This window comes from Anneissia japonica, unplaced genomic scaffold, assembly GCF_011630105.1.
Source record: "Anneissia japonica isolate Jap-2015-1 unplaced genomic scaffold, ASM1163010v1 scaffold288197_len338424_cov179, whole genome shotgun sequence".
Lineage (NCBI taxonomy): Eukaryota > Metazoa > Echinodermata > Crinoidea > Comatulida > Comatulidae > Anneissia > Anneissia japonica.
In genome coordinates this window covers 316,861-335,481 of record NW_022741702.1, presented here as the reverse complement: position 1 = coordinate 335,481, position 18,621 = coordinate 316,861, and the positions used below count along the sequence as shown (strand labels likewise).

At 34.6% G+C, this 18,621-nt stretch overlaps 2 protein-coding genes across 2 annotated transcripts in view; both read right to left on the bottom strand.

Moving 5' to 3' along the window:
- Window positions 1-1,314: 1,314 nt before the first annotated feature.
- Window positions 1,315-2,294, bottom strand: LOC117118919 (galactosylceramide sulfotransferase-like). Its single transcript, XM_033263658.1, has one exon. The coding sequence runs from the start codon at window positions 2,149-2,151 to the stop codon at window positions 1,339-1,341; it is 813 nt and encodes a 270-aa protein (XP_033119549.1). The 5' UTR covers window positions 2,152-2,294; the 3' UTR covers window positions 1,315-1,338.
- A 9,001-nt stretch (window positions 2,295-11,295) lies between these two features.
- LOC117118920 (histamine N-methyltransferase-like) overlaps window positions 11,296-18,621 on the bottom strand; it is an 8,576-nt gene continuing 1,250 nt past the window's right edge. Inside the window, exons 2-3 of the mRNA XM_033263659.1 lie at window positions 12,762-13,082; window positions 11,296-11,780 (exon numbers count right to left, since the gene is read on the bottom strand). Coding sequence (XP_033119550.1) covers window positions 11,425-11,780; window positions 12,762-13,082 — 677 coding nt within the window. The 3' untranslated portion in view covers window positions 11,296-11,424. The remainder of the gene's footprint in view (window positions 11,781-12,761; window positions 13,083-18,621) is intronic.

Below are 18,621 nucleotides of genomic sequence, written 5' to 3'. Positions count from 1 at the left end.
CTTTATCAAATATTCGAATACTGGTTGGAAATTTGTGCACACTTGTAGATTCCTCTTTACCGATTATATATACAGTAATGCTTATAAAGGTTGTTAACCCATAACTCGCAGCGTCATTTGTGCTGAATTGCGCATGTGCGTGGTGCTTATAGCTTCATGTTCATATCCACAAATACAGGATCTGAAATGATATTTGTTCATATCTATTTATTTATACTTCTGTGCGGAGACAAACTTAGGTGAAATGCTTTGCCGTGGAAACAGCAAGGGCTTCGAACCCGGCGACCTCAAGGTCGAGAGTCCAAGACAACCTTTGAGCCAACCGCCTCCAATATCATTATTACTATTAGTACAGATACTATTTCTGGGTGTCCTAAGATGGGTTCTAGTACTATATTATCAAAAACCAGATAAATTAAGGAAGAGAAATAGGCCTATGCAAAGCCTGCTCTACTAAATTAACGTTCTCGCATGCGCCTATGACTTCTACTTTCTACCGCGTCGTACAATCGAAAGTTTTCTATTATAATCAAAGAATATAGAATATCTATTCTATATTCCTTGTTATAATGGTAGGCCAGAATTACTATACCGCTAAGTTTCTATGCTAAGCCTGGCCTAGGGTTCCCTTGCCGATTCACGCAAATAGTACATGTTGTTTGTCTTTCTCAGAGTCTTTTTAATACTTTTAATTCAAATATTTATTGTAACGCTACAGCCAATCATTAAGGACACGGGAATAATACATTCCTGAACGAAATGGCTTTGTCAATAGGCCTATTGAAGTGAAATTCTTAGGCCTATTTGTACTTAAACTAGTGCACATTCCAATTCTTTCTCAACTCAAATCTTTTTTTAAACTCACCTATTGCAATAGTTCATACTATTTAAGTGCTGTTAGACTCTGGTAAAGAGCAGTAAATTAATGCTAAAATATTATTATTATTATTATTATTATTATTATTATTATTATTATTATTATTATTATTATTATTATTGTATATATTATATATATATATATTATATATATATATATACTGTATATATCTTATATTTTCTTGTGTATGTATTTTTTACTCCCTAAATAAGATAAAAAGACGAAAAAACACAGATGCGTAGATTGACTGATACTGTCATTTGTCCTAATCTATGATTTTCACCTATGCACATGAGAATAGTACAGTCAATAAAATACACACATTACTGTATTGCATTATTTGAGTATGTAAAATAAAAATAAAAATTGGTTAGCATCCTTATGTTATCAATTTTCATGTTAGGGAGGGAGGTTTTGGTTTTTTTGTTGTTTTTTTTGTTCACGCCTACTAGGTCGTGTTTTTAATTTTTTTTCGTTTTCTTTGTTTGTCTTGCACGAATAATGCCAGTAAATTTTGAGTCTGATTTCGTTAGTAGACTACAATACTTATCACCATTTGGGTTCATAATATAGTGACTTCCGCGGTGTTTAATATCATCATGCGTTTTGTTGGCTATCGTACAGTTTAATGTCGTATCCTTCAACTTGCGTTCAAAATATCTCAGGTCATCCTGAAAGCTAGGACCATAATCTCTCACTCTTTCCCAGAATGTTTTGTTGAAATGAGCATAAAGTAAAGCGTCTGCCCAACACCACCTATTGATAGATTCACGTGCATTATTTGAAATTGTATAACGTCTCTTATCACTTCGAATTCCCTTTGGTATATACAATATATCCTCAAATGAAAGACAGAGTATTTTTTTCAGTAATAATAAGGATTCATTATAATATTCGTTAATCAAAACCAAGTCGAAATCTCTGGAAATACGCTGAATAAATAAGTTTACAAGCGTTTTATTCTTCTGTTGATTAGGTTGGAGACCAAGATCATATAAATTTGGATTTCGTAGATAATTGGCGTAGCTGGAAGAACATTTATTATAGTAGTAATAAGGATTGGATACAAATTTAGCGAAACCATCAGCTTCTCTGAGATTCATACTCTTAAACAGCAAAAAATACCCAAAAACGGATTCAAGTTGCGTCCTTGGATCTCGTAAAATGGTGATGTACTTGGCTCCTGGCTTCATCACTTTCTGCATTTCAGGTTTGTTGAATCTCACATGATTTACCAGCATATCAAACTTGCCTGAACCAACCTGTGTTTTCATAAAGTAACCACGACTAATAACATGAGATTTTTCTGGAACAGCAAAGGTGAGATTTCTGAGGTATCCGTAGCGTTGAAGTATGGATGTAAGTGTGGAGCTTCCTGTTTTATGCGTTTTTAAGAACACAATCGTCTTCTCTGGTATGCAAGGAGACCCATAACTCGCAGCGTCATTTGTGCTGAATTGCGCATGCGCGTGGTGCTTATAGCTTCATGTTCATATCCACAAATACAGGATCTGAAATGATATTTGTTTATATCTATTTATTTATACTTCTGTGCGGAGACAAACTTAGGTGAAATGCTTTGCCGTGGAAACAGCAAGGGCTTCGAACCCGGCGACCTCAAGGTCGAGAGTCCAAGACAACCTTTGAGCCAACCGCCTCCAATATCATTATTACTATTAGTACAGATACTATTTCTGGGTGTCCTAAGATGGGTTCTAGTACTATATTATCCAAAACCAGATAAATTAAGGAAGAGAAATAGGCCTATGCAAAGCCTGCTCTACTAAATTAACGTTCTCGCATGCGCCTATGACTTCTACTTTCTACCGCGTCGTACAATCGAAAGTTTTCTATTATAATCAAAGAATATAGAATATCTATTCTATATTCCTTGTTATAATGGTAGGCCAGAATTACTACTGTCTCTTATACACATCTAGATGTGTATAAGAGACAGATTTCGACCTATCCTCAGGTCTTTATCAAATATTCGAATACTGGTTGGAAATTTGTGCACACTTGTAGATTCCTCTTTACCGATTATATATACAGTAATGCTTATAAAGGTTGTTAACCCATAACTCGCAGCGTCATTTGTGCTGAATTGCGCATGCGCGTGGTGCTTATAGCTTCATGTTCATATCCACAAATACAGGATCTGAAATGATATTTGTTTATATCTATTTATTTATACTTCTGTGCGGAGACAAACTTAGGTGAAATGCTTTGCCGTGGAAACAGCAAGGGCTTCGAACCCGGCGACCTCAAGGTCGAGAGTCCAAGACAACCTTTGAGCCAACCGCCTCCAATATCATTATTACTATTAGTACAGATACTATTTCTGGGTGTCCTAAGATGGGTTCTAGTACTATATTATCCAAAACCAGATAAATTAAGGAAGAGAAATAGGCCTATGCAAAGCCTGCTCTACTAAATTAACGTTCTCGCATGCGCCTATGACTTCTACTTTCTACCGCGTCGTACAATCGAAAGTTTTCTATTATAATCAAAGAATATAGAATATCTATTCTATATTCCTTGTTATAATGGTAGGCCAGATTACTATACCGCTAAGTTTCTATGCTAAGCCTGGCCTAGGGTTCCCTTGCCGATTCACGCAAATAGTACATGTTGTTTGTCTTTCTCAGAGTCTTTTTAATACTTTTAATTCAAATATTTATTGTAACGCTACAGCCAATCATTAAGGACACGGGAATAATACATTCCTGAACGAAATGGCTTTGTCAATAGGCCTATATATTATATATATATATATACTGTATATATCTTATATTTTCTTGTGTATGTATTTTTTACTCCCTAAATAAGATAAAAAGACGAAAATACGTAAACAAAAATCAATTAAAAATATAGAACACAGTAGCTCATTTAAAATGATCAAAGTTATAAACTTCCAACGAGAAACAGATCGAAAATAGTTGTTTGCTAGTGTTTATAGATTGTAAAAATCTTCAAAGTAATTGCTAGCCAATAGGTCTATGCTATGCAGAAGACATCACTAAAAGTTAATATTTAACTCTCCGTTAATTGACAAGGAATATCTCTCACCCTGGCTCAAACTTTTACTTGTAATTTATTTATTAACTTACTTGAATATAAAAATTAGGCAATTCAAAAACGGAAGAGATTTATTTATTTTTTTAAAATTTTTTAGCTCATGACAAACAGTGCATTTTTGACTTTGAACGAAAACACCGCAAGTTTTTGTTCAGAAAAATGTATTTTTCAAAAGAACATTTACACACAAAAAAAAGTTTCGGAAGGCCATAAACCTAATAAAAAAAAAAAAAAACATGTAAATATGGCACGCAGGCATACTCTATTGGTACGATGCTTAATAACCGCCCTATATTCCAGTAAAATCAAATGTTGCTTTAATTTGTAAATATTTTTTTTTTATATAGGCCATATACTGAATAGGCCTATACTTCTAGAGATTATTCGTTTTCGCATTTCTAACGTCTAAGCATTCTTATATATCGAGAGTATTTTAATAATCTCTATTTCTCTAGTAAATTTAGTTGTAGTACAGTATAGATATTTTGTCATCTAACTACCGTATATATTCAATTTATCAAATCTAAAATATTCAACCCTATTCGTTAGAATTAATACTTGGGTATCACTTTGTGTAATTCCGTTTCATTTATGGGTAATTCGTCGAATCAGGACTATCTTCACATGTTTTTGTGTATGTGTATGTTTACGAAAAATTGGCATTGTTATCTTTGTTTTTTACATTAGGAATAAGAACAACATAACTTTCTGGAAGTTTGGTATTTAATATTTTCGTAAATTAATATTTATGTAACGAACGTGTAGAAATACATTCGTAAACAACACGAAACTATTTCTTTTCTTTTTTTTTAAATAATGCGATATTATAATGCAAGTATATTTATACTATATACTGTTATATTATTAATCAGTTAATGGATTCCTTTTATTTCAGACGATATCAATATCAAATTACAAAACAAATCAATTTGAAAATAAACTGATACAAACTATAATGTGCCATTAATTTGTTTGGTCATCAACTCAATTAGGTTACTTAGCCTATTTAGATTTACAGCGTTTGTCTTTATTGTAATTTTGAATGTGGAATTGAGGAGCCATTTTGGCCCCAAGTATAGGTGGTCTAACAGTAGTGCAGTAAAACATACAAGTATACATAATAATATACATATACATTTAAACACTTGCTGTATATCACGCAATGTTTTTGGTTTTGGTTTAATGCGATTTTGATATTCCCAATAAATGTAGGCCCCATCAGGCATAAGCCTTCAGTGACACGCACTTGCATAACATTATTCCCTATATTTCGCCAGATTAAACAGCAATTTTCTGATTTACATAACCTTGAATTTACCTTGAATCTTCGAGACTTAGAGATCAAAGCTCATTTGTCCCTCAATCATTATCGAATCCTCTTCGGTCATATACAGTACGGGCAAAATTTAAGGTGGTGGCCGGGTAAGAATATTTTGATATGTTAATACTTACATGTTGAAGTTTTTCGGAATTGTGTACACCAGGAAAAAGCAATACGCCATCACCGTTGCACATGTTAATACAAATGAAGTTTTCAGATCCATCTGTACCATCTTGAAACTGCTTGAAAGAGTGGTATAAACACACATCCGAGTCCAAACGAAATATAAGTCCGACTAGCATGTAGCGTACGGGTATAGCAAAACCGTGCATTAAGGAGTTGCCCCAAACACAAAGACTACGATATTCTGTTGCTTTGTTTGTTCAATTCTATGCTCAATAAAAGACGGGGGCGGGGCTAATCCCCTAAGAAGTGCACTCTGAACGTTTAAGGACTGTTTTGAGAGGATAAAGTAAAATTTGCAATAGACGCATCTTAGGCCTAATATTAGTAAGCCTTACAATAATTATAGTTACTCAATAGTGGCGAATCAGAAATTCAAAAGAAAGGTGACCCAGGAAGGGACTTTCACAAACGGAGGGTCCACCCACCTCGAACGCCGGTCAGGGAGAAAATACACAATTCGTCAGGTAGAAAATAAAATATATATGTAGGCCTATTTTCTACATATTAGTAGACCTAAAATCGATTAAATAGTCCTTTAAAACACCTAAATTGTCATATTGACTTCGCCCCCATGGAACGCTTTCGAGAGATTTTAAGCGATGCCCGACCACGGCCACCTTTTTCGTCGGGGAAATCCCCCCCCCACCCAACCATCGGGAACCTTGGACCCCCTGTCGGGAAAATCCTGGCGCCACCCCTGGGATGAGTATCAGGAGAATTCACATCCCACCTCAGCCAAAGGGGGCTGAAGTCAAAAATTTTATCTCGTAAATCTGAGGCCTGGAAATTGATCTCTCAGACTTAAAAAAGGTTTCCAAAGGGCGTTCATTTGGTAGTAGTATTATGGCACTGGTAGTGGTAGGCCTAGTAGTAGTTGTTGCAGTTGTAGTGGTAGTAGTAGTGGTAGTAGTGGCATTGGTAATCGGGAGGTCTTGGGTTCGAATCCCGAAGGGGACACTACGTTTATTCAAATATTTATCAATTTCTTTAATACGATAACACGTCATGTATGGCAAACGTCATTCGTATTTTAGTAAGTCTTTGTAAGATTCTACAAATAACACGAATGATTTTTGCCATACATGACGTGTTATCGTATTAAAGATGATATGATGATAATAAATATTTGAGAAAAACGTATGTCCCCATTGGGATCCGAACCCAAGACCTCCCACGTATCTCCATACTATACAGGTGTGATAAAATAGCGTTAAATACTGAGCTAACGATAAGTATATTAATGGATGCAATGAATTGGCCTACGTCACTAAGTAGGCTAGCTAAGTTTAGTTTACTGGTGCTCCAGACTTTCGTCATGCTGACTTAGTTGCTTTTAGGGCCCCGAAGCACTTGTCTGAATAAATAAATAAATGAAACACCAACGTCATTGGCGAATTGAACATTGTACCTTCTAGTGAATGTTGCTTTCATTTTGTACTGTCCGTGGCATATTTTTATATCTGAGCTAAACATGTAGTTTAGTTTACTGGTGCTCCAGAATGTTGTCAAGGTGACTTAGTTGCTTTTGGTGTCCCAAAGCACCTGTCTGAATAAATAAATAAAAATGAAACGCCAACGTCATTGGGGAACTGAACATTGTATCTACTGTGAATGTGGCTTTCAAGTTGTACTCAGCGTGACCACTCACAATTTTTGATATACACAATGACTGGGTCGAAATTACCAAAGATTCAGCAAAGATTGCCCAAAATTACAAAAGGTTCCTGAAAATGCATTAAAATATGAAAAATACGTGTTTTTCGCATGTATAGTTTCAGTTTTAGTTCAATTTATAAACCATTTTTTATTGTAATTATTTGTGTTAATTATTAAAATTAATATTCATGAGGTAATAATACGGATAGAAAAATACGCCCTCAGTCGGCCAGTGTTATCAGTGTAGAACAGTGATCAAGTTTTATTATGTAATGCATTAATTAGGTATAGATCAATGGCAACGCAAATCACAAATAAACAATTCTGAACCCGTGTTTATAGCAATTAACAGTCAATTAACAATGTTATGTGCACTTCGTTGAGGTTTGCTTACTTGAATGGACTGAAATATACTTGTTACTTCTTAATTCTTCCTCTATGACAAAAATATAAAATACCCAAGGATTTGAACGGAATACCCAAGAACCAAAGACCAAGTCAAAATACCCAAGATCTTGGGTAAATACCCAAGCAGTGGGCACGCTGGTTGTACTGTCCGTGGTCATAGGCATCTAGAAGTAACAATTCTATGTTACGGTACACCATAGGTGGCGCTACTACCAATGTGTGCCGGCTCAGAGGGTAACCATGGAGGTATAAAATATGGTGAGAAGGTGCGAAGCAATCGAAAAGCAGATTTGGAGCACTGTGGTCGTTTTTGCGAGAAATTTTGCGGAATAGAATACACAAAAACGACCTGTATTTCTCGTCTCTGATCTGCAATGCGTACCGTAGTGTTGGAGTCCAGGAGCATTAGGTCGTAAATATAGGCAGACCTGGAAATTTCAGAATTATGAGTAATATAACATACTAAAAGTCATGGAAAATCCTACTAGAGCTTTGCGCAAAATCCAAGATGGCGTCCAAAATGGCCGCTATTTTTATATTTTATCATATCTTTGCAACCAGATGAGTTAAAAGCACAAATTAAGTGTCTAAATATCTAGTTTTAAAGTACAAGGAATACAATAAAACCGTTATCTGGAGGGTCCAAATCGTATAAGTATCCCAAAACCAAGATGGCGTCCAAAATGACCGCCATTTTTATATTTTAGGCCTATCTTTAAAATATATTTTTATCTTTAAAATCTTTAGTTGCACAATTAATTGATTTGTAAAGCACAATTGGGCATGTTTGCATAGCACAGGACTCCTTGGACAAGTTTTCGCTTTTATTGGAGGATTCAATTTTTATTTTGGATTATAATTTAAGCTACCTTTGACTGATTCTTCATGTAGCTTTCTGGATAGTTAGGCCTATATATAATTTAACAGCAAAGTGCAACATTGCATCTTTTTATAAATCATTGCTGCTTGAAAATCCTTCCTTTCCTTTTTTTTTTAATTATCATCGTAATTAAGCCGATTTAAGTACTACCTTACGGTGTTCGGCCGAAGAAGTACCGAAATTTAGGCCTGTCTAGGCCTAGTATAGTAGTAGGTGGATATATATTACCACGAAGTGGGGCTGGCGGCGGTACATGCCTTATAATTTACTACGTGGATAGCGAGATTTTTCGATCGCCATGCAAAGTTAAAATAAAATCCCAAATCCTCCTCCTTTTTGGAATTTAAGGAAATTAATACATTTTTGTTTCTTTGTTGGATCGATTGCAGCAACCCCAAACCCAACATAACGGTATTTCACATTATAATTAGAGCATTAATCAATCATCTATAATATTACTGCTAACTTCCTACCCTATCGCGTTGGTGACAACATGGCCGGTGTAAGTCACGTGATTGAAACCGAGTTGGCCAAACTCTCTCTATCTACGGCTCTGTGTGCCGGCAGAGCCGTAGATAGAGAGAGTTTGGCATGGAGTTTGGCCAACTTGGCTCATGGGCGCCATGTTGTCACCAAAGAGAGTGCGCGCGTATAACTTTATAACATTTTATAAAACACTGATGCTGCATAAACTTTCTTTCATATTCTGTTCATGAGGACAATTCAATTAGGGATTTTAACATATCATTGTAAATATCATATACTGTATAATCATTTTTAACTTTGGAATTAATTAATCAGTGACGTGCTGTATTATTTCGAGAAGATAAAGTGAGGACGATTCTTTATTTTTTTTCGTTACGATTATCTTTTAGTTTTGAAAGTCTATCATCTAGGCCTCTATACCTAGTTGCTAGCAGCCTACTCTATATAGCATGAGGCTACTAAGAGTCAACCCTGCAGAGGAGAAAGTTGGTTGAGCAGACAGAGTAGGTTTGTGAATCGTCGGCGATAATATGTTAATTGCGCCTGTAAATGAATGATAAAAATATTAATAACATGAAAGTTTTCTAATTGTATCTAGGCCTCTAGGGCTATGACTTCGTAAACTTCTATTTGTAAATTGTAATCTAAACAATAAACCAAGGTTGACGAATTATTGCATTGAGAGAAATTTTTGTACAACATATGCCTAATCATTCATAATCAAGAAGCTAGGCCTTGTAAGTAAAATAGCAGCATTCTCCACACTTCTGTTTATAATATTAGTGAGTTATACTATTATCATTATTACTGTATTATTATAAATTATTATTATTAATTATTATTATTATTATTATTATTTATTCATTATTTACTATTCATTGAAATTTTGATTTGTAATTTGTAAAACATTTAAACATTTTGATTTAAAATATGTATTAAAACAATCAATATATTATAATACAATTAGGCCTATATCTTTAAAATAGATTTTTATCTTTAAAATCTTCAGTTGCACAATAATTGATTTGTAAAGCACAATTGGGCATGTTTGCAGAGCACAGGACTCCTTGGACAAGTTTTCGCTTTTATTGGAGGATTCAATTTTTATTTTTAATTATAATTTAAGCTACCTTTGACTGATACTTCATGTAGCTTTCTGGAAATTTAGTTATATAATTTAACAGCAACATTGCATCTTTTTATAAATCATTGCTGCTTGAAGATTCTTCCTTTTTTTTTTTATTATCATCGTAATTAAGCTGATTTAAGTACTACCTTAAGGTGTTCGGCCGAAGAAGTACCGAAATTTAGGCTTTGTCTAGGCCTAGTAGAAGTAGGTGGATATATTATTACCGCGAAGTGGGGCGGGCGGTACATGCCTTATAATTTACTAGGTGGATAGTGAGATTTTTCGATCGCCATGCAAAGTTAAAATAAAATCCCAAATCCTCCTCCTTTTTCGAATTTAAGGAAATTAATACATTTTTGTTTCTTTGTTGGATCGATTGCAGCAACCTCAAACCCAACATAACGGTATTTCACATTATATAGCATTAATCATCTATAATAACTGCTAACTTCCTACCCTATCGCGTTGTTTTGGTGACAACATGGCCGGTGTAAGTCACGTGATTGAAACCGAGTTGGCCAAACTCTCTCTATCTACGGCTCTGTGTGCCGGCTCAGAGGGTAACCATGGAGGTATAAAATATGGTGAGAAGGTGCGAAGCAATCGAAAAGCAGATTTGGAGCACTGTGGTCGTTTTTGTTGCGAGAAATTTTGCGGAATAGAATACTCACAAAAACGACCTGTATTTCTCGTCTCTGATCTGCAATGCGTACCGTAGTGTTGGAGTCCAGGAGCATTAGGTCGTAAATATAGGCAGACCTGGAAATTTCAGAATTATGAGTAATATAACATACTAGTGCCCTATTTCAATTGGCTTGATAAATGCTTAGACAAACATTATTGACTTAAAACGACATTTGTCCATATATATAATTGTGATAATTACTTTGCACTTACATATTGACCTTCAAGCATCTTTACTTTTAGATTTTATATATATATATATATATATATATATATATCTGTCTCTTATACACATATATATGTGTATAAGAGAGAGATATATATATATATATATATATATATATATATATATATATATATATTTCATTCGTTTTCCACGTGTGTTCCGACAGAATAGAGAAAAAATGAAACAACTTCAATAGTAGACTTTAAGAACACTGATTTATTAGTAGCTAATGTAATAATAATATATATATATATATAATATTGCTTTCGCAAATATAGGTACGGTATCACACTAAATTAGCAAAAAATAATTTACTTTAAACCTTGTTATTGTTCAATTGCAATACACCATTCATGTTTTTTTTTCGTTATCTTACAATATATTTAATAATATATAATAGTATTGTTAATTGACCTCAGTAGACAATGTGCAATTGTTATTATTATTATTTCTATTATTATTATTATTATTATTATTATTATTATTAGCCCTATTACTTTTGAACAAAAATTGCTTCTTGTTCAGTTTGCATAAACAAACTCGTATCGTCGCTGCCGTTTGTATTACTAGAATCTTTCAGAAATGAAATGAATTCTGTATAGAAATCTGATGACACGCTTTCACGTAGATGTACCACGTGACTCAGGAAGTCAATCAAATGTTGTCCCTCTTGTGAACTGTCTTTAAAGCATTCCGTGACATTGACACCACTGCGCATGCGGGCTGTCTCGTAATCCAAATTTAGATTTTTTAAAACGTCCGTTAGCTGAACTGAACAGATTTTTTTGAAAGAAAAATCTTTGTAAAATGCAGAGAACCGACTCCATATCCTGTAAGAAACGCCATTTTCTGAAAGAGAGATGTATGCAACTACTCAATTTTTTTTCTGTGTGTATACTGGTACACACATAATAGACCTATTTACTGTAAAAGAATGACAAAAAAATTAACTGACTGTTTTCAAGAGGGAAAAGCCTTGAATTTTGAAGAACTTAAAAGTCATTAAAAGACACTTTAGAAGCCCGGAAAGCTCATTACCCGCCATCTAGGAATCAAAATTTGCCCTGGGAGAACCCAGACCCCCAACCCACTTTCTCTTTGGAGTTCATCGATTCATAGAAGCGTTTTCAAGAGGAGGACAACCTTGAGTTTTGAAGAACTTTTTTTCTAATTAATTATTCACCAAATATAACTTCGTTACGGTATACCAGCATGACTAAAGTCAGTGCACAATTAACAAATCTAAATTGAATTGTTACTACTCAAAATGTCAACCAAATATTGTCCCTATTTTGAATTTTCTATAACAAATTAAATTGTATACCGTACTTTAAATCACATATCTTTTTTCTTGATAATTTTTGTGGCTGTATATCTTTAATTCTCATTTGTTTAGATAAACCAGACTACTTATTTTCTTATTTGGCATATATTTTTTTTCTTTTCCTTCTTTCTCGTCATCGCATTATTGGTGGTCATATCCTAAAGTTTGTTTTCAAACTTATTTTGGCTACCATCCACATACTTTTTTATAATCTTTATAATCATTTATTTATTTATTTAACTGAAGATTATGAATAATTTGTTATGTGGAAAATATCAATAAACAATTAAACAAACAAAACAAAGCATTACATGACATTGACGCACTTCAACAATCTTTTTAGTAATACGACGTTTAAAGCTAAATGGCAGTAGACTCCGGATAATCCATTTCATCGTATAAAAAAATATTAGTGTGTAGACTTTTAATGAGTGTGTATATTTATAGTTACTGAATTGTTATTCATAATATTGTCATATTCACATTTACGTTGTTACTTATTTTACCTGACGCTAATACAAGGAGCAGAATTCCACCTTCTTCCAGGATGTCATGCATATACATTAACGTATCTTCAATATCATCAAAGTAATATGCGCTGTTAATAGCAACTATGACATCATACTTCTTAGTGGTCCCGACTTCATCACGATATTCATTTAGAGTCTGTTGCCTCCAGCTATACGAAACGCCCTCTACCTTACTAGATTCCTTTTTAACCAATTCCTTGTATTCATCAATGTGGTCCTTTGCAGGCTCTATTGCGGTGATTGATATCTTTGGAAACTTCTTTAGCAGCTGTAACGTATTCATTAACTCAACTTCACCTAGAAAAACAAATGTTAATTCACTACATTAAAGCTACTTTTACACTAGACACGATTACGACACGATACAGTGCGCGTAGTGTTGAAGAATACAAACTACGCGATGATTTCTCGTTATCGTGTCCAGTGTAAATCAAGAGGACACGGAACTAGGGGGTGCTGCGTTATGGAGAGTAATTTGTGACCGGAAATGGTCTGCCAGTTGGTCGTTACCATGCGCCAGTGATGTTGGAGTACAGTAAGATGAAACTATTCATGTAATGCATGAATAAAGTTCGGGGTTTGTCGGCCCTCCATGCATAAGTGCTCCAGCCCTCCATGCATAAGTGTAAGCTAAATTACGGTGATTAATTAGCGAAGATATGGAGACAATTATTTCGAAGTTCCCTCTTTCCAAGAGGGGATGCAAACGCTTTGTGAAAATGCGGTACTCATTTTCACAAAGGAATACACTCATCTGGTTAGCTAACAATATGCAAATTTACATGAACACCTGGGAAGAAAGGTGCAATCACGTTCTGTCAGGCCTAAGTAGACAGTGCAATTATATGTGATAGAAAGTACACTTTCGAAAGAAATAAATTATAATAAGAAAAAAAAATAGGGCCTAAGAATAATTCAGTTGCAGACGTACATTGTTTAAGTATTATATGCTAACTATGCGGCTCTTGTAGCCCTAGCTAGGCAAGGCATTCATGTGCAAAGCAGTGGTGTTTGTTTATCCATGAGAAAAGCACGCCGGGAAAGTTTACCTTACCAGGAAAAGGTGACGTAATCTAGCTTATGACGTATGCATGCTAACTATAGCGAGTTTGATAGTGAGTGTGACGTCATCAAAAAATAAAAATTTTCTATATAACCAAAATATTAATAACTACAAGGTTTGTGGGCGTATATTCCCTTAATACGAATTAAGGGTAGCACCATCCTTGCCATACAAATTGCAGCTCCCATCATTGACGTCTCAGTCGAGAAATACGGGTAGCTGAAGTTTTTCTCGAAAATCTGACTATGAAACCATATCGAAATTCACGTTCCACTTCTGTCTCTGAGTTGTGCTTCGCACACGCCGCTGAGGGCGGCATTCCGGGAACCCTGCGTCTGGCTTTCGTTGATTCATGTGTTGACACAGTTACGTTTAAAGCTACACAATTATGTCTTTGTGAAGCTAATAGTCCCAAACAGTGAAAGGAAGGTACCAAAACTAACAAGAAAATATTTTTCATTTACATTCACAGTATCATTAGTCTCATATCTATTTTGTTCATTGTTTTATTCTATATACTTTCATTATTTTATTAAACTACATTCACTTCCTAAATTGTGCAAAGGTGAACTTGGTATTGTGCATAATTCATCATTATGAAACACTTTCAAGCATGGTATAAAACGCTCTCAAAATAATAAATTTATGGTCCGGCAACAGAGCTGGAAATCAAGTCGGTCACAAATACATACTATGCTAGCAATGGTGGCACCACCTAACCATTTAAAAATTGACTAGCTAGATCTTTGCAAGACAACATCGAGATACAATTAATTAATGAATGATAAGTTTCTTAGCCACAAGTGAGACTTAAATCTACTCTATCAGAGACGTATCTCATAAAAATGAGCTCAAAAGTTGGCCTATAAAGATCAAGGTATTTAAAGTGTTACGGTAATGGTTTGAGACTAAAGGCAGGATAAAAAGTACTATTTCTTTTCAATCTGAGTATTTTTTAAGTTAACAAAGTAGGATACATTTTGGTATTTTGTTGAATGTGTAACACAGTACGGTAGCCTACATTTCAATTTTGCTGAACGATGCAACAAATGGTAAACCTATGTACTGTTCCCTTGGAATCGATTGAAAAATGTTGCTATGAAGGAAACCTTTAAAAAGCTTTAGCATAGTTTTTTGTTTTGCTTTGACAATCAAGGGCGTCGATCCGTGGATGAAAGTGGGCGGACGAAGTTCAAGAAGTCTTGGGCCGTAGTCTGTGGCGAAGACGTTGTAGCATTTTATAAGTCGTATCTAATTGATTTTAAAGAATAGACTTATAATTAACATTTTTTTTTTTGAACTTACAGTGCCGGATCCAGGAATTCGAAATAAAGTGGGCCTAGGGAGAGATTCCATCGATGGGGTCTAAACCACCTCAGGCCCACCATGGTTGGGCCTGAGGTAAGAAAATTTGTGATTATGGCACCTCTAGTTGGCTGGAAATGGTACTCTCAGACTTGAATAGCTTATATCGTTGACAGTCCTTTTTTCCCCACTTTCTTAGAGAGGGGGATGAATCACTGAAATATTCATCATAAAAAGTGTGTCAATTTATGGTATTCATAATCATAGGCCCGCTTATCATATTTTGTGCAAATTAACTGATTAGCTCATGTTAAATGTATTTAACCACGAAAACCAAATACAATAAACTGTCACTCAAAGAGTCACTTTAATCTAGTCTCTTTGCAGTACAGTACTTTTAAAATCAATCAAGGGGTTTTTCTTTTTCTGCTCTAGTATTTCAACTACACTATTGTGATTGTAAAAAATCTCAGTCTATCAAACAGGACTAGGGAGATAGGAAGCACACATAACACATTAGATAGTATTTTTATTTCTACTACGTTTGACAATAAATTATATTGAATACATTTATTATATTGAAGTGATATTGAAAGTGATTTACTTAATTTATCATTACCATGACGCATGAACGTAACATCAGGGTTTGTAAAATTGTAGTGAAACAGTAGGCCCATGTACTCTATGCATTCGCGTGAAAAAACATGAAAAACATAAGGCATATATATAACAGGCTGAAACATTTCCAAACCACAAGACACCACGATTGTGTCACGCGCGACATCGATCAAGTGTGGAAACGCAACATAAACTGAGATATTTTCCCAGGGCTCATGTAAACGCATGAGTTCACACCGAATAAATCCAATCCAATCCAATAGAGTTGTGTTTAGTATTGTAGGTCTACTAGTAATTTCCTCCGAGACCTAGACCTAGGCCTACTGAATACGAACAAGGCAATTTTATGGGATACAGTATTATGCAAAAAGCAGACAGTCGAGATCATACAGATCACGTACACGGTAGTGATGGCGGCGTCATCTCAAAAGCGGGGGCGCGCGTATGCCATTTTCGTGATTTCTGAAGAGGAAATGGAGGAAAAAAGAATGAAAAGGAAAGAAAAAAAAGAGTGGAATTGGGGAGGAAAAGGGTTACGAAATGATGATTATGATTATTAATGCCTGACTCTGGGTGTGTTCTTTTGTGTTTTGTTTAACATTATTATTTTGTTGTTGTTGTTTATTATTATTATTATTATGATGATTGTTATTATCATTATTAATAATATTTTTATTATTTTTTTTTCTTTTTTTCCAGGACCACAATGAAAAATATTTCTTTAAAATGATTGTGTCATCCTGGCTAAAGATATTAGTAAATAAATAAATAAAATACAGTGGTCTAGTATGACAATACGAACAGGTAGAACAAAGATATCTATTGATTATCTTAGACAATAACAATGAATATGGATACAAGATCTACAAACTGAAACCAAACAGTAGCGACTGTATAGACACACACAACTACAAGCACCGACAGTACATACCGGTACCCATTTTTCGCAGTTATATACATACATAGGCCTAATACCAGAGGTATAAAATATAAAAAATATATAGTTATTTATATACCTCTATGTATACACTCACAACGATTAAATATTTTATAGAAATCAAAATATTTAAATTCATCAAGCTTGTATCATTTATCATACACTATTTGCAAAAACTGATTGGATACAACTGCTGTCAAGGTCATACTAAACACTAACTTAATCATTATATAACTGGCTATATTAAATCAACATAGTGGCATTCCTTAAGGTGAGAATATGCGGTTCATTAGGCGGAACTTCACTGCCCAGTTGGGTTAAATTGATATTTAAAGCAAAATAAAAATATCCATTTCATATCGTAATCCAGGCCGGTTTGCGAACGTGGTTGGAATTTAATTTTGATTGTATGTTCAAAACCCATTACCATGGAACAAGCTTACATTTATTATATATGCTGTATATTTTATTGTTTTATTTTGAATATGTATTATTATCAATTTATTAGTATTATTTACAATCGTCTCACTACAATGCACTGGAACTTCATTTAATGAATAAGAGAAGGGTGGGCTGGGGTGAAGTAGATGGGAGCCTTACTGAATCAAGTCTGAATTGTATACCTTTGTTTCAGCATTTTTTAATTTTTATTTTATAAAATTGTTTTATTTTGGCCCATTCGTGTGGGTCAGATCTGAAAAAAAAAATTGATTGAGTAGGAAGAGATACATATACATATATTTTAGCAGTGGCCATTCTGTGGAGTATAAAAAGGACCGTATATAGATTATGACAATACAGCATAATAGGAAACGACCGTGAAGCGGTATTTAATTACAATCTGTTGAAATTTGTCTAATTGTGATGGTTGTAGAGAAGACCACTACCATATAACTCTTATTTTGAATAACAAAAGCCTGTATCAGCAAATGCGAAAAGTAACCACTCAAATCGATCTGGATTTGTCCGATGTGCTGTATACTGTATTTCCTTAATACAACTTAGGCCTAAGGAAAGATAGCCTTGAATTCTTTATGCAACAAAAGCCCTATTTCCCACTAGAAATTTGGATTTCCTCAGGATGGCCCTTACATCCTTAGCTACACTGCAGTGATGTGGCCTCAATACTGTACACGTTATGAATCTACAAATTATTTCTTTTATATTTGTCTTCTAAATGTATTTATAGTTCAGGCCATGTCTTGCTGGCCGGGTTACAGTGAAGATGTCACTCTGACCCTAATATACCAAGTGTAATTCTTTCAAATTGCGTTATGGTATTAAAATTCTTAATTTTATCTTATACTGTAATTCAATTCCAAGATTAGAACTATAGGCCTACTGGAAACGCCCAGAATTCGACCACCACCAGTGGCAGGGGCTGATTTGGGGGGGGGGGGGGGGCGTAAGGGGCGTACGCCACTCCTATTTTGTGTAAAAAGTAATTTTTGTAACTTATCAGAAAATCACCTTTCAAAATATTAAAGATCAATCATATACAATCTCAAATTATTTATGATGCTAGAGGTTTAATGGGGATTTGCCACTTGCACCCCTACCAGGGACTCTCCCTTGAGACTTTTACTCAGTTCGCATATTCACGCCCCCTCTTTCTCATCGGGCTGGATCCGCCCCTGACCACTCTCAAACTCAAAACTCGAACTACACATTATTCCAGAGGTCGCCTAATAAATTCATAACTCAGCTGAATTCATTAAAACCACTGGCCTTCCCTACGCTCTGTGTATAATATAAATACGATGGTGGACACCAACCTTCAAATAATTCATTCTTGTAGTTTCTGTTTGTAAATGCCTTTATCATGTGTATGATTTAAACTGTTTGGAATTTGTTAAGATCAACACAAGACACTCTGATGATTTGCGTTTTAGGCATGCCTTTGCCCGAACCAA